Source organism: Zymoseptoria tritici, chromosome 11 (genome assembly GCF_000219625.1).
Source record: "Zymoseptoria tritici IPO323 chromosome 11, whole genome shotgun sequence".
NCBI classification, from domain to species: domain Eukaryota; kingdom Fungi; phylum Ascomycota; class Dothideomycetes; order Mycosphaerellales; family Mycosphaerellaceae; genus Zymoseptoria; species Zymoseptoria tritici.
Window position 1 is genome coordinate 1,288,359 of NC_018208.1, and position 26,219 is coordinate 1,314,577.

Here is a 26,219-nt window from a genome sequence, read left to right on the forward strand (position 1 = left end):
AGAGAACGAACGAAGCCAGTGAGGCTGTTCTCACAACCTGCACATTGCGGACAGGATCAACGCTGACGGCTTTGGAGACTATGGATGTGCATCCACGTCGACTGAGAATACCTCGAGTAGACGCAGGCTTTCAACAAGGTACAGATATCTCCTCCCCAGCAGCACAATCGCCCCGCTGACGTTCTCGCCATCCACGCCGGCTTGCGTCACCCACCGCCCAATCTCCGCGCTTCGGAGAAGATGACCACATCCCTGTGATCACAAATTCTCCTAGCCATCGTCGACCTCTCGTTCACCTTCTCCTCACACGCCAGATCCGCAGGTCATTCACGACGTTCCTCGAAATCCGCTATGGCGGTGTGCAACCAGCGTGAGGCAACCAGCACTATACACGCGGCAGCATCAGCAGATCATTGATTTGAACCGTACGCGGGATACGGGCGAAAATGAAATTGAAATTAGACATACGCAGTCGCAATTTTCCAGACTTCCCGTCAAGCGGTTGCATTCGCGACTGCGCTTGCCATAGGCCTGGGTAGCGAGGAGAAGAGTAGTGTTAGGACGAAGATGTGTTTCATCGTGATGTGATGATTCTGGTGGTAAGTCGACAGTGTCAGATTCTTGGTTGTAGGAGAACGTTAAACTCCTTTGCTGGAGGTCAGGCTGGTTTGTGAAACGCAGACCGACTGCAGCGGTATTCCGAGGGCGGTTCTTTATGACCGGCCAAATGGCACTCTCCTCTTGTGGTGCGGCGAAAGAAGATTGATTCAGTGACCAAGGCGATCCCTACACTCTGCGTCTGGCGTCCAGGAACTACGGGGTCTGCGGTAGACAGCTTCATCGACGGCCTGGTCAACTATCGACAAATAGTCGAACGCACTGGATGCCCGGGCCTTGTGCTCCCGACCGAGGGACTGTCATTGAGACCTGCTTTGGAGGCAGGACTGAATGGCTCACCTTCGGTACTCAGAAACGAAAGACTGTCGTTTCCGTCAGTAGCATGGCGCGGCGAGGCTCCGTCGCTACCTTGTCGAAGCACAGAAGCTGGATGCACTTGAGATCTCCCGGAGCCAAGATCGGTGGGTCTCAAGGTAGGGTTGTGATTTGCACTGATTCAGAGCGGCGTGGATGGAGTCGAATGAGGCATTCTTAGCTTGAGGCAATGGAGAGAAAGTGGAGGGAAAGTGGAAAGAATCATCAGCAGAAGAGTGGGATTTCAGACTAATGATGCTTTTGAACCCAGCGACCTCCCCGAGTTGCGACGCCTTGAGCGACAATGCAAATATCGAAGAAGTGCGAGACGACGGGACGAAAGAAGTACGCAGCGAAAGAATGTGGAATTCCTCCTCCCTGTCCGCATCTCTCTCATCCCATTCACATCCTCCTCCAGTCGACAGCGCTGCATGTCGGGCACTCGAAACAGCCAAGAGTGTGGTCCAAGTATGCAAGCTTCAAAAGAAGGATTGGATTTAGCAATTCCCGCCAGGGATTCCGTAGCACTGAGCGGCACGTTAGTCTCAAAGTCATGGGCGAGATTTGGGCCAGGGCGACGTGACTCACATCGCAGCATCGGACTTGCCCGCAATCATGGCAGCACTCGCCGGAACAGTCGTCACGAGGCGCCAAGGTGCCGTCTAAGACGGCGCGAGGGACGAGTGGCTTTGGCTCTGGAGCTGCGGAGGCGCAGAGAGCGAGGAGGAGGGTGGTAGCGACTTCTGCTCTTGGGCCGCGCCGGCTATGCGGACTGCCAGGTCAAGTGTATCCCTACAATCTTCATTTCGTGTACAGGAACAACGCTGACTGTGTGACAGCTTCACCGACCTCGCTGACGACTGCGCCCCGAAATATCATGGATGACCGTACAATGTCCATCTGGCGTACAGGGATAACGCTGAATGTCTTGACAGCTCTTCTGACACCGCCGATGGCTGAGCACCAGAAGACCAAGGATACCCGTGCAAGATCCACTGCACGTGCAAGAACAACACTGAATATGTGACATCTCTACCGATACCGCTGATGACCGCCCACTCGGAGATGAAGGACTCGGAGATGAAGGATACCCGTGCAATTCTTGTGCAATTCTGCTTTCGCATCCAGTAACGAAGCCGAACGCTGTGACCACGTTCTCCGACTTCGCGGATGACTGCGCCCAAGAGTTCAAGGCTATCCCTACAACCGTGGATCATATGCGGGGAGAGATGCTGGATGCTTTGGACAACTCTTTCGAAGTCTATTTCGCAACCATCGAGGAATGCTCGGAAACACACGAGTTCCTAGGCCCTGTCATACTCCTCGAGGAATGCCTTTCCACACCAAATTGGACTGGGCCCAGCACTTGGAGTTGGTGCTGAGGGGGTGCCGCTGATGACTGTGGGCTTGAGCCTTGAGGTTCAACGGCATCCCTACAAGACTCATTCTGCGAACAGGAACAACCCTGATGTCAGCTGGAGATAATCCGTCCGCTGTCATGTGCAACTACCGCATGCGCATAGCATGGCTTGGCTCACTTCCTGATGATCAGGTCGTTGCGCCCGGACCGGATGTGACGAGTGGCCGCTCGCCAGTCCACTTGCTTACCATTCAAACCACCCAGCTTCTCGTCGATTATCTGAAATTCTGGCGCATCTACCTCGTTATCGCGTCCAAGATCCCTGACAGGCCTCGCCGGCGTTATACGGACTCGAACAGTGACCAAGCAAAACAGATTGGATACTGGTGGGATTGTGAACGCCCAGACCACGATGTTAATAAAGCAAGGAGCTGGCGTGACAGCTTGGAGAGCTTACCCTCCGAGCTGCGCAAGAAGTCGACCGACTCATGGCGGCCCGCAGAGCTAATACAACGACTTTACGACTTCACGTTCGATACGCATAACTGGTGCATTTGATTGACATGAACGGCTGCGTTCGAGAGGGTTCCGATCAACCAACAACGGACCGATGAGAGGTGAGCGACATTGAGATTCCCAGGCGTTTGGAATCGAGCAGGGAGGTCTTACCTCCTGGTATTCTCTTCCGCCCACAGGTGTCGACTCAGATCGAACTCAACGCATCGACCACCATCGGAGGCAATAATGAACTCTCTGCGGCAACTCGCCGAACTTGGTGACCATTAATTTACCGCCTCGACGATGATGGTCTTGCATCTAGCCTCCAGTCTAGCCCCCAGTCTAACCACTCTTGGAATATGAGGGAATGACAATAGTGACCACCGCATCGATGTTTCCTTCATTGTCAATCGTGATCGCGTGGACGTTGACTATGAGACGTGTACGAAGGACTGTCGCCCGAGCACGAGGACTTTGCAGTCGGCCCGACCTTCCGCAAATGGTTCTCGTGTGGAGGTGTGGCGAGGAGAGTCGATCCGTCAGCAGCGTCACTGAGACGGAAAATGTTGCACGGCACAAGGAAGAGGGAATGACAACGAAGTGGACAGCAAGGGACAGTTGATTCCGACAGACTAACGATGCTGCAGTAATCCCGAGTCTCCTGAGCTGGATTTTCTTGATTGGCGTCCCAATGATTGATAACGACGTGCGAGACGACAAAACAAAAGGCCGTTGGTCTTGTTGAAAGACGCTCTGATCTGCTCCCATTCTCCTCCTTCTTCTCCGCCGGACAGCGTTGCGACCCGAACCACCGAATCCTGGAAGGATGTGTGACCCAGCACACGACGCTCAAGTCCGTGAGAAGATCTATGGCGGCCCACAGTTGTCGCCACCCGTCTGGCACTGCACAGCATGTTAGCCACGAATGTCGACAGGACCTGGGAGGAGGGCACATACGACACAGCAATTGTAGCTGCCAACGCAACCACTGCAGTCGGGACCTGGCACGGGCTCTGGCGCTGGCGCAGCGAGAGCGCCGAGAGCGAGGATGAGGAGGGAGGTGAAGTAGAAGACGGTCTTCATTTTGGGTTTTGGGTTGGTGAAATCGGTCGGTGGATTGGTGGCTTTTTCTTTGGTATGTGGGTAGTTGAGTCGTTTGGTGTTCGTTTGTCTTGGGAGTTGCTGACTTGAGGAAGAAAACAACAGTTGAGGCGATAGATGACCGACGCTTTATAGACAACTATGACTTCTCCTTCCGTGATTCACAGCCTTCTCCTCTTGCTACTAGATAGCTGCGCCGGCAGGAAGCGTTTCGTAAGTTCAAGGCACTCATGGTAATCTAATGCCATGTTTCCTCGCTTTAGCGCTGCGGCGGAGGAGGACGGACAGCGATGGTCAGCATACCCCGAGAGTTGAACGAGCTTCTCCTCCTTCGATCGGCGGCCACATCGAGGAAAATGCGGTCCTCATCCACCTGCCGACTCGTATCACCAAACATTGAGAGGGATTGCCCTCGTTGGCGTGTCGATCTCCCAGTGACTCATGTCCCACCCCTTTCTGAAGAGTGAGGCGAAAGAGCATGAACTGAGAGGTTCAGGATACGACGAAGCATCGGCGGGCTTGTTCCTCGACCATCGGCGCTTGTATCGAGGGTGATGTCGAGTCTGTCCAGACGTTGACTCATATCACATCGTATTCGAAAGGGAGTGTCCTTGTGGGCGTGTCGCATTCTCGCATTGCAGCCTTGTCTGCAGCGCTGAGGCGGGAGACGGCGCTGAGGTATCGTCAAAGTTCCTCCCAGCGCTCAATCGATCTCTTGTTTCGCGGTCGAAAAGACTCATCGTCTACTTCGCATGCCGAGCGTGTGCAGTGACGACGAAATGGACATCGCTCACAGCCATATCCTTGCGACGCACATGTTTCTCCTTCATGGAACATCAACACCTAGCTTTACCACCACGCTTCGCCATGCTGTCGTCAGCATCTGCATTGTTCATCCTCACCACATGGCACGATCTGAGACCGGAGCGACACCGTCGAGCTGCGTAATGCCATGTCCAGTGGTGAGCGCACCGGAGTTCTAAGCGTGTTTTTGCAGAGCAGACTTTCGTACGCTTCAATTGGCTTGATTACTACAAGCAGTGCTTCGGCCTCAGAGAGGGTGCAGACACTTAGTACATCCATGCGTTGAATCGATCTTGGTATTGCAATGATGTTACTTCTCTGTGACAGGTCCGAGGCGGTCATTTAAATATTAGTCTCAGAAGCACAGACCCTCTTGGCGAGCACTAACCTCTTCGAGCGCCTCGCCTGAGAGGGTCTGAGGGCCTAGCAGCGTTTTTGGGTAATGCTGTGTAGCGCCGCGACATCGAAAATTCAAAACTACTTTTATCGCATAATTAAGGTATATATAAGAAGCTACATATCGATCTAATTGCATTACTATAAAAATTATACTATAATTCTATCGCTGTCGTACGTAGTAGGGGTATTAGTTTCTAACTAGTATCGTAGCTAGATTCTTATGCTAAAAGCTTAAAATTACTATACCTATATCTATTGCGCCCCTATATCCGTCGCTAGTACTATATTATTTGTCCGCTATAGTAAGACGCTGCCGCGCGCGTTCCTCCTTAGCCTTAATCGCTACCGCCCTACTCTACTAATCCGCTAGGTTCTACTTCGTTAATAGCGGTTAATAAGCTCTTAGTCGTCGGCTAGAGCGACTACGTATACTCGACTAAGTTGCTATAGTCTCGATATAGGGATACTATCCCGTATTACGATAAGTCGACGGCGCTATACTACGAGGCGCTAGCCGCGTTATAAACGGGTTGTTAACTTAAGCGGGCTATAGATTCCGGGTCGTCCGCCTAGCATCTCTAGTATTACGTCCGTTATCTAGCCTTATCCCTAGCCTCCCCTCTATACGCTGTCCTAAACGTAATTCTTATATCTTATCTATATAGTAGTAGTTAGAGCTTCCTATATAGTATCCTAAGCCTCCGTATTGCGACTAATCGCGGTTGTCGGATAGGCGCCGTACTAGAAGATCGTATACAGATTCGAAGTCTTGTTCTTACGCTATACGCTCGTCCTACCGCTACGCCTAGCGCTCTTCTTCTAAGTAGTTCCGGAAGGCGCGTAACTTTCGTAGACCTTACTTCGGGTAGCGGTTAATACTACGATAGACTAACTAGTCGTCTAAGGAGAAGCACATAATGTCTAGCGAATGTTAGTATAGTTCGGATGTTTACCTAGGTAGCTAAGGCATACTTACTAGTCTCGCTTAATAGTTGTTAATGTTAGTGTTCGAGAGAAGTCTTAGGGGCTCTTACGGGGTTATTTTATATACTATTCGGTCGCCTAGCTACGCGGCGCAACGTTAGTATCTCGTTAGTAAATTCTATTAGCTACTAATTACTATTCGTACGTAGCTATCGACTTATCTACGTTGCCGGCCTTTATCTAATAAATAGTTATACTAAAGTGCTATAAGAATAGTAATCGCCTCGCGTATTCTATAATCTTACAGCGAACTCTATTGTTATATAGCAATATTTAATAAAAGGGAGCCTTACGTTTGCTAGAGCACTAGTAAATAAGACGGTTCGGGTTATAAAGGCACTAGGGTTATATTAAAAAGGACTTAACTATAAGTATACTTTTAACCTATAGGGCTATCCTATCGATAGGTAGAATTAGACAGCGATGTTAGGACTTATAGTCTACCGCCGTCCGCGTTATGTCTCGTCTCTACTCCTATCTTATATAGGAGTCGCGATGCGTAAAATCTAATGCTCGCTTAGTAATCGCTCTACCTGTAGGGCTATCCTAACGACGGGCTAAGTTCGATGCTACTCTACTAAAGTCGTAGCGCGATACTAGTAAATGTAATAAAAGTACTAAAATCTAAGTTAAAACATCCGTATACTCCGTAGTGCCCTCCTATTATCCGCACCTATCGCTCCGTTTCTTAGCGGTCGCGGTAGCGACCGCCCTAGCTAGACTCGCGGCGCTTCTACTTTCCTACCTTAGTAGACGTATTAGTAAGGTCCTAGGTCGTATCGTCCTTACCGAGATCCTTTATGCGCGTGTCCTAATCCCGAGGCTTATATACTCGATAAGCTAGTGCCTCCGCCGTACGAGGCTTTACTATACTTAATAGCGCAACTAAGCAGCTACTACGGCTACGGAACCTGTCGAACATCCCTATTGCTCTAGTCCGGGGTTCCGGTTCTACGCTAGGATCCGGGCTAAAACCTAAGCCTAAGTTTATATCCGAGAAAATACTACCCTTTGTCTTCTTACTAGGTGTCTTATCTACCTTCGAACTAACTATCCTACTGTCCTTAAAGGGGGGACGGCTAGACGTCTAGATCCCCTCGAGATCCTTATCTAAGTCCTCCTGTATAAACTCTAGCAAGAGTTAGGAAGTCTTCTTAGAGTAGCGACGACGTCGGCGGCTTACTAGCTAATCGTCTACCTCTATCTCGTCCGCCTAGGGCTACTAGGTAGTGCTCTACGAGCGGGTAATGCGGCGCTAATTATGCGCGAAGTCTTTAGGCTCCCTCCTTAGTTCCTCTAGCTCCTCCTCTATCCTACTAGTTGTCCTCCGAGGCGTCTTCTTCTTCGGACTCGTAGTCTTTATTCTTAGCCTCGAAATGCCCGATCCTATCGACTAAGTATCTCTAGCATTAGACTTAGATAAGTTCCGGAGCTCTTAATTACGTAGTATCGACCGATACTCCTCTACTCCGTCCTTTAATGCGCTCTTTATCCGTCTAACGTATGTAGTAGCATTGTCGTTCCGGCTAAAGGTAAAGGGAACGCTTAGTATACTTACTATACGGTTAGTTACCCGGATAGAGTCGTCTAAGGTAGGATAGGTAACGGAGTCTAGGATACTAGTACTATCGTCGAAGATCTCGCTAATGCGCACTTACTAGGTAACTCTGTTTAGTAATAACAACGGCTAAGTTTCTTCTCGCTTACTACCTTTACTCGTACGCGATACGCGCTTCTTTACCGGGACTATGCTAATACTATATAAGTAGTAACTACTATTAAGTAGGCAGTTCGTATAGGCGCCGCCGAAGAGGAGAGATTTGCCGTCTAGCGCGGGAAACGTAAAGTAGCCGTTAACTAGGCCTTTCGCGTCTAAAGATAGTCCGTATTAGTTATAGCTACGTTAACCTACCTTATCGTCTAGCTCGCCTATTTTATTTGTACCCTTTATAAAGCTAGCTAGGATAGCGCTAAGCTTCGTAGCGCTTCCCTATAGGTTAACGTTTATGTCGCTACGTAGACGGTCCTTAATTTCCTACAGGCTAATAAGCCTCGCCTAGCTTACTAAAGAATCTAGGATAGACTCTAGTTCGCTATAAGGGCGACTATTTGTATAAGTCGACGGGATAAACTCTCTACATTTTTGTACCGCTACTCTATCCTCCTATAATAGAGCCTAGTAAAGCTTTCTAATAAACTCCGCGATACTCTCCTTCGTATGCTCGACTCGCTTATAGCCGAACTAATACTTCTATAGCTACCTTATAACGGCCTCGTACTCCTTCTAGTCTGTTCCGGATAGCGCATTGCCCTAGCTCGCTAAGCGCTCGAGACCGTCGCGGATAATCTTCGCGCGTTTTCCTAGAGTCTCGGACATTTCGGTAGTACTATAGTCTCGTTAGTCTTTAGATTATAAATCGCGGTAAATGTTAGGAAGTTATAAGCTTACAATAGCTACTTCTAATAAGGCAGCGTAGTTACGAATAGTAGCCTACTCGACGTAAGCGGACGATAGCGGATAGTATAGCGGATAGTGTAATAGATAGTGTAATAGATAGTATAGTAGATAATGTAAGGAAGGTAGAAGGGGAAGGAGGTTAATAAAGGATAGAGAAAGAAGATTAAGAAACAAGGTTAGTAGGGCTGTAGATATACTTAGGTTGCCCTCTGTGTAGCTAGCATAATTACCGCTTTCGAGTCGGCTAGTTAGTGCGTTAGCTAGCTCGTAAATTTACTACGCGGCCCCTCCTACGCGTATAACAGCGCGTAATAGGTTTGCTGTCGCGCCTTGTACGTAGGTGTTTAGGGAGCACGATATTACTTATCGTCGCGGTTAGGTTATATAGTTTATTAGGCTTACTTTAGCGGTAAGATCTTAGCCGTAAAGTCGGTTATATAGCTTATTAGCCTCGCTCTAGTAGTAAGGACTTAGTAGTAACTTTAGCTATTCTAGTAATACTAGGAATTATAAGGTGTACGGTATAGCCGGATCTAAGATTTATTCCGGTCTACGGTTTAGACCTCGTCTTATAGCTCCTCTTATATTTACGAGCCTCGAGGCTATATTAGACTCCTTAGTCCGTATATATATACTAGGCCCGCCTACTTTAGCGTAGGTATAGTATAAGTCCTAGACTCCGGCGTTATAGTAGCTTAGATAATAAGTATAATACGGATAGAGAAGCTGCGCTCCTGTTTATAACACTACTAGGTTTACGTAACACCTAAGTAATATAAGGCGATAGCTAATAGGGATACTAAGGTTTAATTCGAAGAATGTATCTAGCAACTTACTGTCGACCTATAGGGCTATCTTAACGATAGGTACGAACGGACCTTTAATAACGGGCTTATAGTCTATTGCTAATTAGTATGTCGTGTTAGAGCGACTGCCGTTCGTAAAATCTAAGGCGCAATGCGCTAAACAAATGCTAAGAAGTAGTCGCTAGTCCTATAGGGCTATCCTAACGATAGGACGGTAGCATAGCAGCTACGTAGGTAATAAAGCAAAACGCGAATCTAAAATAGTAGTATAGGCGCTATAAATTAAGTAAGCTCTAGTGTCTTAGTATAGCTATCTAACTACCGCTTACGGCGGCGATTACTCTTGTCTACTTTGTTGCTCCTACTAGGCCTTATAGTGCCCGTAGGTACGGACTCTATAGTAACGTCTTGGTCCCCTCCGGCGTCGACTATCTCCTCGTCTAAAATTTGTCGCGGCTTATAGACCCTCCGCCTAGGCGGCTACGAGGCGCGAGGCTAGGAAGGCTAGGTTACTATACGACTCTTATTGCGACTGCTTAGCAAGCTATTAAAGATGTTGCTTATTATTAAAGCTTGCTTCTTCGCTAGCGTAGTCTCCGGCTCGGGGCTACTAAATAGGTCGGTAAGTGCTAGTTTCTTCCTTCCGGATTTCCGGGCCGAAGGGACAACTAGATCGTCTTTATCTTCGACGTCTATTTCTCCAAAGCTACTAGGCAAATTCTTTCGATCCGAGCGGCGCCTAGAACGGTCCTCGTCGATAGGAACCCTCCTACCTTAAGTTAGTCGCTCTAATCTCGTACTCCTATACTACTTACGCTCTCGGACCTTAGCCTTCGGTATACTAAACACTAGCATAGAGTCTTTAGATCCGGGTAAGGACACCTGTCTCTCCTCGGCCGCGGCTATCTTAGTTTGGTCTCGAGCTATAGCGGCATTCCTAATAGTAGTCCGACATGCTTCTATAGTCTTAGCCGCTGCGCTTTCTATCCGACCGACGTAAGCCTCCGTAGTATCGTACTAGCTAAAGACGAATAGAATGTTAAGTGTACCTACTATATAGTCTTCTCGTAAGATAGAGTCGTTCGAAGTAGGATAGCTAACAGTATCTAGGACACTATCTCCGTCGAAGATGTCTATAATGTTAACTTCGGCTATAACGCGTCTAAGTAATACTAATAGCGGATCGTTACGCCGTCTAGTCGACGTATTAGCCGTATTTTTAGATGCTAGCCTGTCGTAAACTCGCGATAACTTCCTTCTACTAATGCTATATCCCTTCTTATTGCCGTCTAGTAGGTAGTTAGTATACGCGCCCGACTAGAGCTTAGACAAACTATCCGGCGCCGGGAATGTATAGTAGCCTTTAACGAAGCCTTTCTAGTTATCGTATAGACCGTATTAGTCGTAGCCGCGTTAACTATCCTTCTCCTCTGGCTCGCCTATGCGCTCGGTACCTACTATAAAGCTAGCTAGGATCGTAGAAAGCGAAGTAGTGCTTATATATAGGTAGAAATCGTTACGGCCGCGCATACGCGTAGCGATCTTGTCCCGGGGAATAAGCTTCGCCTAGTCGGCTCGGCTATCGAGGAGAAGCATAAGTTCGGTATACGGTCTGCTAGAGGCGTGTAACCTAGGTATGAATCTCTTAAGTAGATCTAGTATAGCACTATCCTCCTATATAAGGACGCTATAAAGCTTAACGATAAACGCTATTACCTCGAGCTCTAATATCCGTATTTTAGCTAGCTAAACTAGTTCGCCTATATCTAGATGCATGCCGCGTTATACTAGTCTTAATTAGTGCCTAGTAGGGCTTCGCTAAAGTCGGCTAGTCGCTAGAGACCCGAGAGGTTTCTACTACTCGTAGGAGTGCTTATAGTAAGCTAGTATTCGAGTTCGCGTACATTCGCGAAGGTAGGTAATAGAAGAGATAGTTAATTAGTAGATAAAGTGGACAAGAGAGTAGATAAGGAAGTAGATAATAAAGTAGAGTCGAGATGTTGTTAGTAGATAGAAGAGTTCCGAGTAATAATGTCGATAGGGCGGTAGATATACTAGGAGGCACCTATATAGTTAACACAATTAATGCCTATAAATTTCGGTAAATTAGCTAACGATAGCAGGCGTATAACAGCGCCCTACTGCGCCCGGTTTGCTCCCGTATAGTACGTAGCGACTAGCGAAGTAACTAACATTATTCTACCTCGCCTTATTATAAAAGCTCTAATTCGTATCCGTCTATCGGATCCTAGGATAACATAATAAGTCTAGGTATTAGGTCGGTCGCTACCGCTCGTTGTAAGTAAGGGTCCGTCCTTAGGTCCGGAAGCTCTATACTAACAGATAATAAGGGCTAGTCGGCCTATACAATCTGTTGTCCTTTAACTACTACGTTCTTATTAAAGCGTTCTAGACGGCTAACATTCTTAACTAGAGTTACTAGGTTCTTAATACCTATAGTATATAGGTCTATAGCGTAAAACTAGGCTACTACGTTAGGATCCGGATCGACTTCTTTAGTCTTTAACGTCTCGTCCTAGCATGCCGCTACAACGGCATGCACCTCTTTAACTAATTTTAGGGACGTATGCTTTATGTTTGTAGACTCCCCGAAGCTAGCCTCTATAACCTCTCGCAGATAGCTAGTATACGTTGCTAAGAGGGTTGCCTCTTCTAGTTAATTCTCGACGTCGAATGTCCTATTGCGGCGGCTACTAATAAGAGTCTTTAGGTATCGATTAAGGAACTCGTTTGCCCGGTTAATCTCGAACTAACTATCCTCGGCACCCGCTATATTTACGAACCCGTTCGCTAGTATCGCTCTTTATAGCACCGGATCTAACGCCTTAGAATCGGTTAGCTATTTTATCTATAGCATAATAAAAGCGTAATTCTTATAGCTACGTATATAGAAGATTAGGATATAGCGGTTAACGACTCGACGTAGTAGGCTAATGTCCGCATATTTAATAGCCCGGCTAAGTATATAATACGTCTCGACGATATATAGGAATCGGACATAGTTTCTCCGCTCTTCGTTTCTATCGATCCGGGCAGCTGCCTTTTTAGTCGCCTTTGCCTTCTTCCCCTACTACTTCTTCGAGGAGTACGAATTCTTTACCTTCTAGGTATTAGCTTTAATAGCATCGGGTTCTAGGCGACGAGTAGACGGCGAGAACGCCTTCTCGTATACCTTTCCGACTAGACCTATAAAGCCGTCGGCTAATAGCGCCTAGATGTAGTTAGATATAACATGCCTCTTAGGAACTACCGGGTCGATTTCTTCGTATACGAATGCTAGCACCCTTATATTAAAGCTATCGAGTGTTAGTCGTTCTAGGTAGCTATGCGGCGCGTAAAATAATAGATATATCTTCCGCTCTATTATCTCCCGGTATACTAGGAGTAACGATTTAGCCCGGCAGCCCTCTCTACTGTTAAAATTGTTCTCGATTGCCTATATTAGACACATCTTAAGGTAGAAGAGCCTAGGCAATAGTAGTACCTATTACATGCGGTTAAAATCGTCCTTATTCTCCCGGGACTCCTTTAGCTACGTCCGCATATTGCTTACGGAGAGCTAATCGCCGTATATTAGTAGAATATACCTAGAGGGGTTATACGTACTGCCCGTAAAGTCCTCGACTAGCCGTCGAACACGTAGAACGTCGTCCTTAGTACGTTCTCCGTCCGTAGGTAGTCGATTGCGAATACTAGGGGGCTAGTCTCGACTAGTAGGAGGCGGATTCCGTAGCGTAGGGAGGCGGTTCTATAAGGTAGGCGGCTAGTATTATAAGCTAGGAGGCTAACTCTACGAGGTAGGCGGCTAATATTACGAGCTAGGAGGGCAGCTTTACGAGGTAGGCAGCTAGTATTATAAGCTAGGAGGGCAGCTTTGCGAGGTAGGCGGCTAATATTATAAGCTAAGAGGGTAGCTTTACGAGGTAGGCAGCTAATATTACGAGGAGGGGGGCTAAATTTATATGCCGGGACGATAGTTATTAGCTATAGGCGACTAATTTAGAGGAGCGGGCACTTAGGTCTACCTAGTAGAGGGCTAGGTCTAAGTAGTAGGAGGGCGTTCGTAGTAGTCGAAATTACTAGGGCGGTAGATCTAGTCCGCGTTCTGTCCTTTAACGGCCTGTTCGTACAATTCCCTAAGCTTAAGTTGCTCCTCTAGTATATTCTCTATAACGTTATAAGTGCCTTTGGTCGTGCCCTCTTATTCGTAGATTAGATTTATAGTAGTACTAATAGTTTTCTACTTTACTATACGATTAAAAGCCGGGAATTAAGGGAAGCCCTTTACTTTAGTCTAGTCGATGCCGTTAGGGTTAGCTTCGCTACCGGTAGCGGTATCTCTACTAATACTAGGGTCCTAGCTAATATTCTTCTTCTTCTTCGGTTTCTTTTTTAAAACAGAATCGTTAGATTTAATACCGAATGCCTATACAATGTTAGCTAGATACACCCTTACTATAGCGCTTACGATTAAGTAGAGTAAGATCGCCTTCTACTAAGCGTCGTGCTAGTTGCCCGGGCTATCTAGGATATCTTATAGCTAAAGCGGCCTGTCCTCTCGGAATAGTTCTTTCTTTAGGCCTAAGCGTAGCACCTCGATGCTCTTAAACTATTTTGCGGTAGTAATATGTTTTAGGACGTCCCGCCTACCGAAGCTATACTAGCCGACGCGGGCAAAGTAGTCTAGGTTGTCGAATATACTATAGGTAAGGTTAGACCGGCCGAATGCCTTAATACGACTGGCAGCTAGGTCGTAGAGCATCCGGTCATAATAGTATATACTCTTTAGGTATCTGTATATACCTAGTCTAGCTAGGACCGCAAGAACGCGACGTTTAATACCTTAACTCTATAGGTATACTCCTAACTATATAGCGAACTAGTTCCCGGATCGAGGATGTCTTATACATAGAAGCATACTAGAAATAAGACTAATGCGGCGGAGCATTAACTTAGAGAGATCCTAAGTTGCCGGCAAGCCTAAGAGCTCCTTTACGAGAGCCTAAATAGATAGGACGTACTAACCTATAGCTACTACCGCGTCTCTATAATCTAGTTCTTCTATAGGTAGTTTTCTGTCCTAAGACCCGAATTCCTATATAGACTTAGTAATAGAACCTATACATACTAATATTACTTACCTTCCGTCCCTTTAGATCCTCGAGCTCTTTCGCTAGACTTGTAGCACTTAGCTACTTACTATTAGACATATATAGTGCGATGTACTCTACTACTTTATCCTCCTATAGAATCTGTGCTAACTTTGCCGCCCTAGTAGCCGCCCGCTCGCCCTAGTTAGGTATGTTCTATTCTTTCTTAGTCGTTATATAAAGTATTAGGAAGTCCTCGAACGATAGGTGCTGCCCGCGAATAGTCTATAGTATAAAGTCTACTTTCTCGCGAGCGGACTTCGAGTCGCTATACTAGTTGTTCCCTCTCTTCCTCCTAGTCGGCTTAGGTTTCGTCTACTAGCTAGCTTTAGTCGTAGGTAGCGGCGAGCCCTTAGGCGAATTAGATAGCGACTAGGGGGTAGGTAGACGAGGACTACGCATACAGCGAGAACTAGAAGCTAACTGTTATTAATCTATATTATAAGATATTAATATTAACTTAGCTTAAGATAAGGTCGACGATAGTATTAACTAATGTTAACTAAGAGCCTAGTAGCTAAAAATATACTTATAACTTAGTATTCTTAGCAAAACAAACTACCTAGCGCCGACTACCTCTTCTCTCTATTTAGCTTATCTATATAACTATTAATCTACCCGAGTCGATGCCGCTAATAAACCCCGTTTACGACCCGCTTCCTACCTCGAGATGTTTCCGTAGTTATAGGCGACTAGGCTACTTCGGAGGATGCTAGAGAAACAGGAGTAGGCGCACGAGAGCCTCGACGATTAGGATCTAATTCTATGCCGAATCTGCGTACTGGCGAGGCTCGGGCGACAATAGGACTAGAAGCCGCGCTCTTACCCTTCCGAGAGCCTACCGCCGTAGGGCTAGGAACTACCGTAGGAGGTAGAGGCTAGGCGCTAGTAGACAGGCCGGGAGTAGGTAGAGGAGGAGCTTTCGCCTTCCCTCGGCGGCGCTTAGAACTAGTAACGACTAAGGAGGTAGGCGATACCGGGGAGGGTATACGAGCAAGGACCGAACGAGCACTACTAGTAGTAAAGGCGATAATACGAGGGTCCGGAGCACTAGCAGACCTTACTTCCTAAGAGGCTACGAAACAATCCCGTTCTCGACTAGAAGAGGCCTCTTCTCGTTAGAGCCGCTAGCGCTAGCGCTCTTCCTAGCGCTCCCTCTCCCGACCCTCGCGCTTAGTTATAAGCTCCTATAGCCGCTAGGCTTTAATAGACTCCGCGACCTTACGTAGGGTCGACAACTACGGTACTAGTATGTCGTACAACTTAGAAGAGACTACGAAGTCGACACCTATATAGAGTCCCTAGATCCGGCTATAGCTAAAATTAGGTAGCGCGTCCTCTATACCGTACGCTTTAGCGAGGTAGTTAACTATATACGAAGGTAGTAGAGACCTAGGAACTCCCGGAAAGACGGCGTTACTATAGTATAACCAAGCGGCTCTAGACTCCTATTTAATTAGACTATCGCGGATCGACTTAAGGTATAGCCGGGTAATACTTACCGCCGTACGAGTACCTAGATTAGTCGCCTATTCGAGTATATAATCCGAAGGTAGAGCGGACGCCGGCGAGTAGATATTATAATAGATACGTCCTACTACCGGCCTAGGTACCTCGGAAAACAACTTAAGTACTATAACGTAGCGACAAGACGGTAGAAAGGACGTACTGCTCGGCGGACAAGCGTTAACAAACTTCTAGACATATCTATCTATCTTGTCGCGCTTCTACTAATTCGTTAGTTTACCCTTCTTTTTCTTCGACTAGCTAACCTAAAGAGGCTTATCGACATCTAAACTAGCGTCTAATAGGCAATCTATATTAGCGTTAGAGCTCGTAGGCGTTGCGGTATCGTCGTCTACTTAGCTCTACTATCTCGTAGGGACCTAAGAGTCCGGCAGCCTTTATATAACCTGATTACCGAGCATCTACGGATTATATAGGAACGTAAACAAACTAGCTCCCTATTTTCGACTATCTCGGACTACGCGGCTAGCACGCTAGATAATAGTACGCATAGTGCCGTTTATAGCTAGTCGGTACTATATAATACGTTTAATATTAGGTAAGTTAACCCCTAGGCTAAGCGCCTTAGTAGCTAGAAGGATACGAATGCGGGAGTCGGGCTTCTAGAACTCTTAGATAATATTTACCTAAGTCCTCCTTATAGTCCTACCGTAGTAAGTCCTTACGAGCTAGTATACTTCGTCCGAACTTAGCTAACTAGGATACCTTACTTAGATATAGGCCTAGAGACTAGTAGTAGCGGTATAGATGCCGGTACGGCTATTAATAAAGACGACTGTCTTCTCTACGCTCTAAGGTCTAGTAACGCCGTCCAGGCCGACTAGGTCTACGAGTAGATACCGAAGCGCCCGCTAGTTCGTTAGCATCCCGTCCGGAATAGTATAATACCGTATCGATATCTCCGGCCGATCGATCGGATCGCAAATAAGCTAAGTGTCTAGGTCGAACCCGGCCGCCTCCTAACATTTAAGTAGAGTAGACGTATTAAGCGTCGTAGAGTAGCCGTAAAACTTTACCCGCTCGTAAAGTATAGTCCGGAGGTTCTTTAGCTAGGTATACTATTTCCGGAATCCTCCTCCCTTAATGCCCTACTAGTAGACGAGATAAAACTTATCGTAGACGAGTATTCCTAGCCTTTTCCGTACGTCGGTCCTTATTATAAGCTTCCGGAACTAGGACTATATAGCTATCTTTAGAGACAACATTAAGTAGGTGCACCTATTAGAATATAGGAGTTTCTAGTCGTCCGCCGTAGTACTAGCCTTCGTATTATGTATTAGTGCAACTAGCTTACCTCCTATACCTTCGATCCTTTTAAACTATTCCCTACTAATCTAGTTTAAGGGCAAGATTAGGATCGACATCTTATTACGGATAATAGGCTATACCTAGAAGACGAGGCTCTTACCTACGGATGTAGTAGCGATCTAGATAAGATCTCGGTTGTTAAATAGTAGCTAGTAGAGTACCCGGACCTATAGCGGGCGAGCGTAGTAGGGAAGGAGGAGTCGCACCGCCTACTAAACTAAATATATCTACTAAGCGGTAGTTATAGATAGCCCGCTATCGACAGGGATAGGCTCGTCGATCGCCTAGTTAATTATATTGCGTACCTAAAGAAACGCCCGCTAGCGCGATAGTACAAACAGACTACTAACTATATCTTTAGGTATCTCGAGGGTTAGCTTGCCGTTAGCGCCTACTAGACCGAGCTAGGTAGAACGTACGGCTTCCGGGTTAGTATTTTACCGCTATATATTATATAGCGCCTAAAGTACGACCTTCTCTATACCTACGTTGTTAACCTCTACTAGCGTACGTAATAGAGCGGCGGTTATCTTAGCTACCTATTCGCGTCGCCTAGCGAAATAGATCCTTATATCCCCTCTACCTAGGACCTTCTATATAGACAAATCTTCCTCGGACGCCTTAACGGATACTTATAGACTACCCTAAAGCCCTCTTATATCGTCGAAGTTACTAGGTACGTCCGAAAGCCCGCTATTACTACCGTCGTCGTTACCCGGGTACCTATCGAACTAGTCGAGTAGGGTAGCTATACGCTCGATATCTATACTAGGAGACTACTCTTACGATCGATTTTCCTCGACGACCGACGTCCCTATACTGTTCTTATCTTATCCGGTGCTACTAGTACTAAAGCTACTCGAGATATCGCTAGCGTAAGATCGGGGATTAGTAACTTTTAGTTGTCTACGGCGGGCCTTTGGGGGAGCTATTAGAGAATCGGGGACTATAACTTTGTAGAGGGAGCGCGTACAGTTCTAGTAGATATAGTTTTGTTAGCATTAGTCGCTAACTGCGACCTCTAATAGAGCTCGCGTCCTACTATATAAACGCGTCGTTAAGATACGAGGTACGCGAGCTCTATTAGAGGTCGCTACTAAGGAGGTATAGACAAATAGATAGTAGGAGGTTGTTTAGTAGGTCTAGTTATATAAAGTTATAGTGTCCGAAATTTAAATATTATACCTAGTGTCGCTATCGTCGCTACTAGCCGTTATTAATGCTACACTATATGTTAGTAGTATTTATATACTAATGCTACGCTCTATTACGAAAAAAGCGCGTCTAGACCCTTAGACTACCTATAGTAGGGCCAGCTGCTTGCAGCTAATAGGCCCGTTAAGCGAGGTGGTCTGAGCGCCTGAGACTATTTAAATATTCCGCCAAGCTTTCGATCTAACGCTCGGTCTAACCACTCTCGGAATATGAGTTAGGGCTCAGTCCGACAACATCCGTCTGGACTCGTACACTTTATCAACCCTTCATGCAAAGCACACAACGACAACAATGTATTCGTTACAATTACAGATCTTGTGCCGGTTTTCTGGCAGTATGACTCAGAAGGCCGCCTGCTAACGTGGCTTATCAAGTTCCACATCATTCCCATCCAAGCACGTCCCAATGTCATCCCATTCGAATCCTCAATTCCAGGTATTCTCCCTGCTCTCGCCAGTGACACACCCTACCCTGCCTACGTCACCGAACACAAAGCTTCACCCTGTCCGTCGGTCGCATCGGAAGTCCCGGGCGGGCTGTGCAGCATGCAAGGCCAAGCGTGTGAAGTGCGACGAGGGAGCACCGGTGTGCGGACGGTGTTTGAGGTTGAGGAGGTGTGGAGAGGGTGGACAGTGCGTGTATGAGAACACCACCAAGACTGGCAGGAAGAGAGACAGGGTTGAGAGTAGAAAGGACAGTGGGAGAGATTCAAGTTCTACTGGGAGTCCGGAGGAGGATGAGGAAGTTGAGGTTGTGGAGCGGACGGTGGCGAGAAGGACTTCTGTGGACAGTGCGATGTCAACTTCGAGCATCACGAAGGAGTTGAACAGCATGGCTGCCGTCGTGTCGCCAAGGAGTCTAGACTGGATCCCGGGGGACCAGGAGCTGTTGCGGCACTACGATGACATGACGAGCGAGGGACTGCTCATAGGCCCAGAAAGTGCACATTACCACACCAATGTGCTGAGATTGGCACAGAAGGCGAGTTGGAGATCAACTGATATCCCGCACCTGTATGAAGCTAAGCATCGATCTTTCAATAGTACACCTACCTTCGTAACACTCTCCTTTCAACGGCCGCCCTCCACCTTTCCCGCTCCACAACGCGCAACGCACACCATGCCACTCAACATCTTCACCACCTCACCTCCGCCCTTCACAACTTCCAAGAAGCTATCTCATTGCCGCTGCTCCGCTCTGCCTCCGATGCCCTGATCATCACCTCCTTCCTCATCACAATCCAATACTTCTCGCTACCTGACTCCTCCTCTCTCCGTCCAGAGTCTTCGTGGATCTACTCTGCCTCACCCACCCGACTATCCTGGCTATCAGTCCAGCAAGGAACCTCCGCTCTGCTCGGAAAGTTCCGTCCTCACCACTGCGAGAACCGCATGTTACTCCACTTCTCGCCACCCAAGCCCTCTCCACGCCCAAGTCCCAACTCCTCCACCCGAACCCTACCAGACTCTTTCTTCACCCTCTGCAACGTGACAGATCCCATGGGTCAGCCCGGCTGCCACCAAAATCCCTACCACGATCCCGTGCACGCCCTCTACCGCCTCTTGCCCCTCCCAACCGGCCGCCGCAGCTTGTCAAAATACCTGCACTTCGTGTCGAGGATGTATGCACCTTTCATACAGCTCGTGGAGCGGAACGATCACCGCGCCTTGTTGATTCTGGGGTACTGGTTTGCGTTGATCTGTGGGGTGGGAGAGGAGGTTTGGTGGTGTTGGGGACGAGCGAGGAGGGATTGTTGGGCAATTTGTGAAGTGCTGAACAGAGAAGCTGGAGAGGAGGTGAGAGATCTGGTGGGATTCATGGAGGGCGCTTGTGGGTTTGAGAGAGAGGAGGGGGAGGAAAACAGAGTGGTGCGGTCGAGGGACTACGCGCGGTCGGAGAACGAGTTCCAGGGAGTGGATTGCGATTGAGCTGAAATGATTCAGGGTTCCGGAGCAGAATGTATGCGCAACGCATCAGGTCACATCCTACCATAGAGTCTCACAGCATTCGAAATGCTATCTCCGTCAATGCCATGCGTGCACTTGCTGATATCGTGCGGCATCGCATGTAGAACGTGAAGCTCATGCAATTCTGAGCTGCCTTGCTTGCATTCTCGCACTCGCGCGATATCCAAGCTCGACGGCGCTTTGGAGAACCTCAAAAGGCATCGATGGAGCTCATGGTCGATGTGGATAGGCGGACATCTCGAGCTGGAGTTGTACGCTGTTTGATAGAACGCTATTCCTGTCTCGGACTAGCGTTCTGTTGCACCTGCCTTCTCGAAATCCACTCCCAATTCTTCAATTTCGACGACATCCCGAAGCGCATTCTATACACCACCTCACCTTGTCTCTTCACCAACACCGCACACACCACAAACATGGCGACACTTGCATTCGACTACACACCCGGCCGACCGGAGAATATTGACCAGATTCTGAACGGACTCGACCGATACAACCCGGAGACGACCACAATTTTCCAGGACTATGTCTTGAGCCAGTGCGAAAGTCAGACATACGATTGCTACGCAAACTTGGCGCTGCTGAAATTGTGAGTTCTGTCGCGGCTCCCCGACGACCGTGTGCGCGAGAAAAACAGGCTCTTCCATGATGATCCAACCAAAAAACGTTTCCTATTAGCTGAGGGCTCTGAACCGCCTGAATGAAGCGAAACAATGTATTAGCTCTATCTGATCCGAAGCCCTTTCTCGCGCTCAATGCACAGCATCTTCAAGACAACAACCCAGGAGACCACTTCGCTGACAACCTCATCCGCAACACAGATACCAATTCAACCCGCACCTCACACGCGACGAAACCACCACAAACATCCTCGTCAAGTCTCTTACCGTCTTCCCTTCACCCGACTTCAGCCTCTGCCTCTCTCTTCTTCCACCCTACGTCCTGCAAGACTCCAAAGCCACCGGCGGCGCCTCATCCGGTACTCTCGCGGAAGCAGTGCAATATCTCGACGTACTCCACAACCAGCTCAACAACGCACAATACACCGACTTCTGGTCGACGCTCGACTCTTCCGATCTCTACGCCGATTTGACGGCCGATGTGCACGGTTTCGAGGACATCATGAGGTTGAGAATTGCGATGGTGGTGTCACAGTGCATGCAGCAGGTGGGACGGAAACATTTGGAGTCGTGGTTGAACGTGGAGGGAGCGAAGTTTGAGACTTTCTGTCGGGACATCTGTGGATGGACGATTGAAGGGGAGATGGTGATCATGCCGTCGAATAAGGACAACGAGGCGAGGAGTGTGGTGCAAGGGGAGAAGGTCAAGTTTGATCAGTTTTCGAGGTTGATCAAGAGGGCGTATGAGCAGCCTGCGTAGACGTGGATACATGACGGGTGATGATGATGAGATACTCGCTCCACATGGTATTGATGGAGATGCGAGATGGATGTGATGCATTCAGCGCGGCGTTCAGGGCGGTGAAAAGATACTACTTTACGCTCTTCAGAAGATGGAGCCGCAGAAGCTCGGGCTTTGAACCTTGGGCTCTTATGAGCCACTCAGTGCCTTATCAACACAAATCATGCCGGCCGCTGCTGCTTGGCCAAGTCCTCTCACAGCACATACCCCGCTTCTCCCTCGCCGTCGACCTTCTGCTTTGCAGTTCTTCCTGCCAATGTCAAGATGATGCTGAAAGGAGCAGAGTTGAAAGTGAAAATCTAAGGCGGTGGCGCGCGAGGACAAAGCATGCTACTGCGCAACAAGTCTTTCTATCGCTGTAATACCATCTGTCTCGTCCCCATCGCGCGCAGTCAGCATTGGTAGAGGACACCGCCTCCTTCGTCGATTCCTGGGAAGCATGCCGACGACTGGGTCCTCGGAAGAATTCCAGGAAACTTTTATCTTCCAACCTCCGCTCTCCGGCTCAAAGTGCACACTCCAAGTCACTGAGGCGCAGTTCGGGCAGTGCAGCTTGACCAGGGTTGAGAGGAACATTTCCGCAGCAGCGCCGTAGGCAAGGATGGGTGGTGATGGCCTAACACGCAATGTGTCGCGCATCACAAGACACGGATCGGCGACGACATTCGCTTGCGTGCGGGCCAATTTTCCCAGGAACAGGCAGCTTGCGTCTTCAGATTGTCCACGACCACCGGCTCCGTCCTCATCCGGGCGGCGCAGCAGTCAAGGAACAGAGGCTTCAGAGCAATAACTTTCCAAAGGTATCCCTGTATCTTAAAACAAGGCCCTCAAGGTACCCAAACAAGTCCTCTAACCCTCTTGCACCGCCTCCCCACGCCGCAGAAATAGAAACCACCGCTCGTCTATAAGAGCCTCGCGCGTCTGCCAGATTCTAATCATCACACATCCAGCCAAGAATTCTACAATACATCAGGGTCACTTAAGGCAGCCACAACATCCGTCCACACGAAACATCAAAGATGAAGTCCGTCATCTACCTCGCCTCAACCCTCCTCCTCGCTCTCTGCGCGTCCGCGGCGCCGTATGACATCGAGGAATACTGCGCACAAGTCTGCATCCACGCGAGCCTCGATTGCTGTTCGGTATGCAGCTGCCTACCTTTGCGTCCACAACACGCCATACTAACGTTCCGTGCAGTGCTTGGGTATCCCACAAAACCAGTGTGGCTAAGGCTTTCTCATCCGGCTTGGAGTGTTGGGGATACGGAATGCATCGCTTTCGACTGAAGGAGGGGGGGTTCGGGCGGGAGGAGCGAAAGGATGGGAGCAGGAGGAGCGGAGTCGGTTTGTTTTCGACCCTGTCAACTGTTTGATCACCGACAAACGGCGTTTCGAGAGAGTTGAAGCATACTGCCGTGATGAGCTCCGCTGTACATCATAATGTCACCTGTCCCGTTCTACATCACGCACGCCAGCGTTATTGGGCGAAAACGTCATCTCTCCGTGCGAATTTCGGTCGTCACCTTATCGAGAAGTACGCTGTTGATTGGGTCCTTGGGTGAATTGCAGCCCTTGAATCCTGAATCCGAAACTCCGGGCTCTTGCGGCGCAGCAGCCAAGGGTAGGTCGGTGATGGACTGATGGTGTGACACGAATTGACAGTGATGTTTCTGTCAAGGAAGCAAGCGATGGCTGTGTCCCTGTATGCTAAAACAGCACTACAAGCCTGTTCCGCCGCAGTCCGACAGCAGATGGCAAAGCCCCTCTGCGTCTACAAAGAATTGTTGGAACGTCGACCAAGGCGGCTTGAGACATTTCGTTAGTCTGCAGTGGTACGGTCCTGTGTCTGTCTCACTCCCAATCGCCACCGTCGCCATTTCCATTGACCGCCACTCTCACTGCCCACCTCCACGGTCTCCATTCTTCGTCCTATGCCGATTCATGCAATGGCTCATGATCATCAGCTCCGCATTGTCTCCCGAGCATCGACCTGTCCTCGAATCGGGATTCAGTGACAGCCTTTCGATCAGTCTGACAAGATCGGGTGCTCTGTCGACACTGAAGAGACTCTCTTGTGAGCCCTCGTGCATCGGGAAGTCTCATGCCGGCCGTTGCTGCTTGGCCAATTCCTCCCACTGCACGCCAATCCATTCCTCCACATATCCCACTTCTCCCTCGCCTTTGCCCTTCTCACCGCAGTCCTTACTACAAACGCCAAGGATGATCGTGCCCCAGTCCATGCCATCAATGGACATCTCATCCGCCTCCAATTCTTCAATAACGTGCGGCGTAAGCTGCAGCTCAAACACCCTCCCCGCCCCACAGTTTGCACACTTTGGCATAAAGCTCTTATTGCCATTCCCCTGTACTTTGACCTTGACGTTCGCATCACCCTGCTCCGGCGCCAACAACTTCCCAACAGCATCCGTATCAGAATACAACAACGGCTGACCCGCAAATTCGTACCGTAGAACTTGTTCCGGATTTTGTGCCAGTCGATCGGCGAACTTCTGAAATGTCTTGTCCATGCTGCTTTCGAAAGCTTCTTTGACGTCCGTGCTGCTGCTGCTGCTGCTACCACCCTCGGAGTCCACGTCGAGGCGGGTTTGAGGAGGGACCGTCGTAGTTGGGGTTGGGTCTATCCATTCTTTGTCGGCGTCAAGGTGGTAGGAGGGATAGGGGTCTGGGAAGGTGGAGTGGTCGGGCCAGGGTATGGAGGATTTCGTTGAAGATGCTGATGGTGTGGTAGGTTCGGGGGAGGAGATTCGGGCTTTCTGGGCGAAGGTTTCCGGGAGCGTGGTGTCTGCTTCGGCGGGCTTTTGGGATGGTTTCGCGGTGAGTGTTGATGTGCCTGCGAACGGATTTGATGCACCGTTGCCGTTTGTTGAAGTAGAGAAAGGGTTTGCGTTTCCTCCTCCGCTTCGCTTGACTCCGAATAAGCTCTCTCCAAGGTCGACTTGTGGTTTGGGTGTGGAAGCAGCCTGCTCGACCGTCTCTTTTGGCGCTACTTTTGACACCGAGGCCTCGATCCCAGTCTGTCTCGTTGCCCTAAACCCTCTCACACTTCCCTCCTTCCGCCTGCATGGTTTCCGCCGACACGCCCAGATGTACAGTCTCCTCTCATGTCCAGGATACCGATCGGGGAGATCGCCATTGATTTGTAGGAGGAGGTTCATGAGACCATTGCAGACTTTACACTTTGCCAACTCGCCGGATGGTGCAGTCTTGCCGTCGAGCCATGTCTACACCCACAGTCAGCTCATGCTGTTGTCCGGCACGCGAAGCATTGAATGCGTACTGGATGTCCTCCAAGCTGGCTGAAGTCGTCGCTCGTGGGTTCCTTCGAAGCATATCCTAGCAACACATTGGTCTCGATATCGTCTCCCGCTGACGAGTCCGAGTCGTAGTTGTCCATGGCGACTGGTAGAGGATATGTATCTGTGTCAATGGCAAAGTTTCTCGAAGTGAATTCGATCATGAAGCCACAAAATTGTTTGCCGAGATTCCGCCGGCCGATAACGATAAGCATCGTCACCGTAGGCGACTTCACCTCGAAGCTCCTGCATTGGCATTCCAACAAACATCAACGTGAATTCGGCTTGGGGAGTGTAACGATTCTTCGGAGCTCATACAAGAGTAGAGCGCCTATTGCTGGCAACAAGAGAGCTCTCTCACTTCAATTCTGTCTTCACCGCTCGACATCATGGAACCCATCGCAACATCAGCTCAGCCTTGCGCAGCACTCCAACCTCGAACACCACCAGCATCCCTCCTCACTCTCCCTCGTGAGCTGCGCGATATCATCCTCGACTTTCTAATCCTCAAACCGAAAAACACAATAACCATGCTCCCCAACTTCAACTGCCACACCAACGAAGTTTCCGCCCGGGCACCAGCCATCTGCGCCGTCAGTAAACAACTCCGTTCCGAGGCTCTCCCCGCCTTTTATGCCAACAACACCTTTCTCGCACAACTCGACAACGACGAAGACCTGGAAACAGCAAAACACTGGCTCTCAGCAATCGGCGATGAGAATATAGCTCATCTGCGGCGGTTGGCGATGTGTGGGTGGACGAGAGTACCGTTTGGGCATATGGTGAGTCGGAGATGGGTCACAGTTGTTCTGGATCTGAAGTTAGGGACGATGGAGTTGGAGAGTCTGGAAGGGAAGTATGGGATTGATGAAGTGGTCGATGGAATCAGAGGTACGATGGACGAGCTGGAGGTGGCG

The 26,219-nt window shown here is 48.8% G+C and overlaps 5 protein-coding genes across 5 annotated transcripts; 3 read left to right on the top strand and 2 right to left on the bottom strand.

Moving 5' to 3' along the window:
* Positions 1 to 2,440: 2,440 nt before the first annotated feature.
* Positions 2,441 to 2,890, top strand: MYCGRDRAFT_96784 (uncharacterized protein; the record flags this gene model as incomplete). The annotated part of the gene is made up of 1 exon (XM_003848396.1): positions 2,441 to 2,890. One exon carries the CDS (start codon positions 2,441 to 2,443, stop codon positions 2,888 to 2,890), a length of 450 nt encoding a protein of 149 aa, XP_003848444.1.
* An 807-nt stretch (positions 2,891 to 3,697) lies between these two features.
* Positions 3,698 to 4,328, bottom strand: MYCGRDRAFT_96785 (uncharacterized protein; the record flags this gene model as incomplete). The annotated part of the gene is made up of 3 exons (XM_003848491.1): positions 3,698 to 3,733; positions 3,788 to 3,960; positions 4,235 to 4,328. 3 exons carry the CDS (start codon positions 4,326 to 4,328, stop codon positions 3,698 to 3,700), a joined length of 303 nt encoding a protein of 100 aa, XP_003848539.1.
* Positions 4,329 to 20,970: 16,642 nt separating this feature from the next.
* MYCGRDRAFT_106207 (uncharacterized protein) lies at positions 20,971 to 21,725 on the top strand (the record flags this gene model as incomplete). The annotated part of the gene is made up of 2 exons (XM_003848397.1): positions 20,971 to 21,156; positions 21,389 to 21,725. Coding segments are annotated over 2 exons (510 nt in total), but the record flags the coding sequence as incomplete, so codon positions are not given.
* Positions 21,726 to 24,087: 2,362 nt separating this feature from the next.
* On the bottom strand, positions 24,088 to 25,406 carry MYCGRDRAFT_77064 (uncharacterized protein; the record flags this gene model as incomplete). Its single annotated transcript, XM_003848490.1, has 2 exons — positions 24,088 to 25,230; positions 25,287 to 25,406. 2 exons carry the CDS (start codon positions 25,401 to 25,403, stop codon positions 24,088 to 24,090), a joined length of 1,260 nt encoding a protein of 419 aa, XP_003848538.1.
* A 186-nt stretch (positions 25,407 to 25,592) lies between these two features.
* On the top strand, positions 25,593 to 26,036 carry MYCGRDRAFT_106211 (uncharacterized protein; the record flags this gene model as incomplete). Its single annotated transcript, XM_003848398.1, has 1 exon — positions 25,593 to 26,036. A coding segment is annotated over one exon (345 nt), but the record flags the coding sequence as incomplete, so codon positions are not given.
* Positions 26,037 to 26,219: the final 183 nt, after the last annotated feature.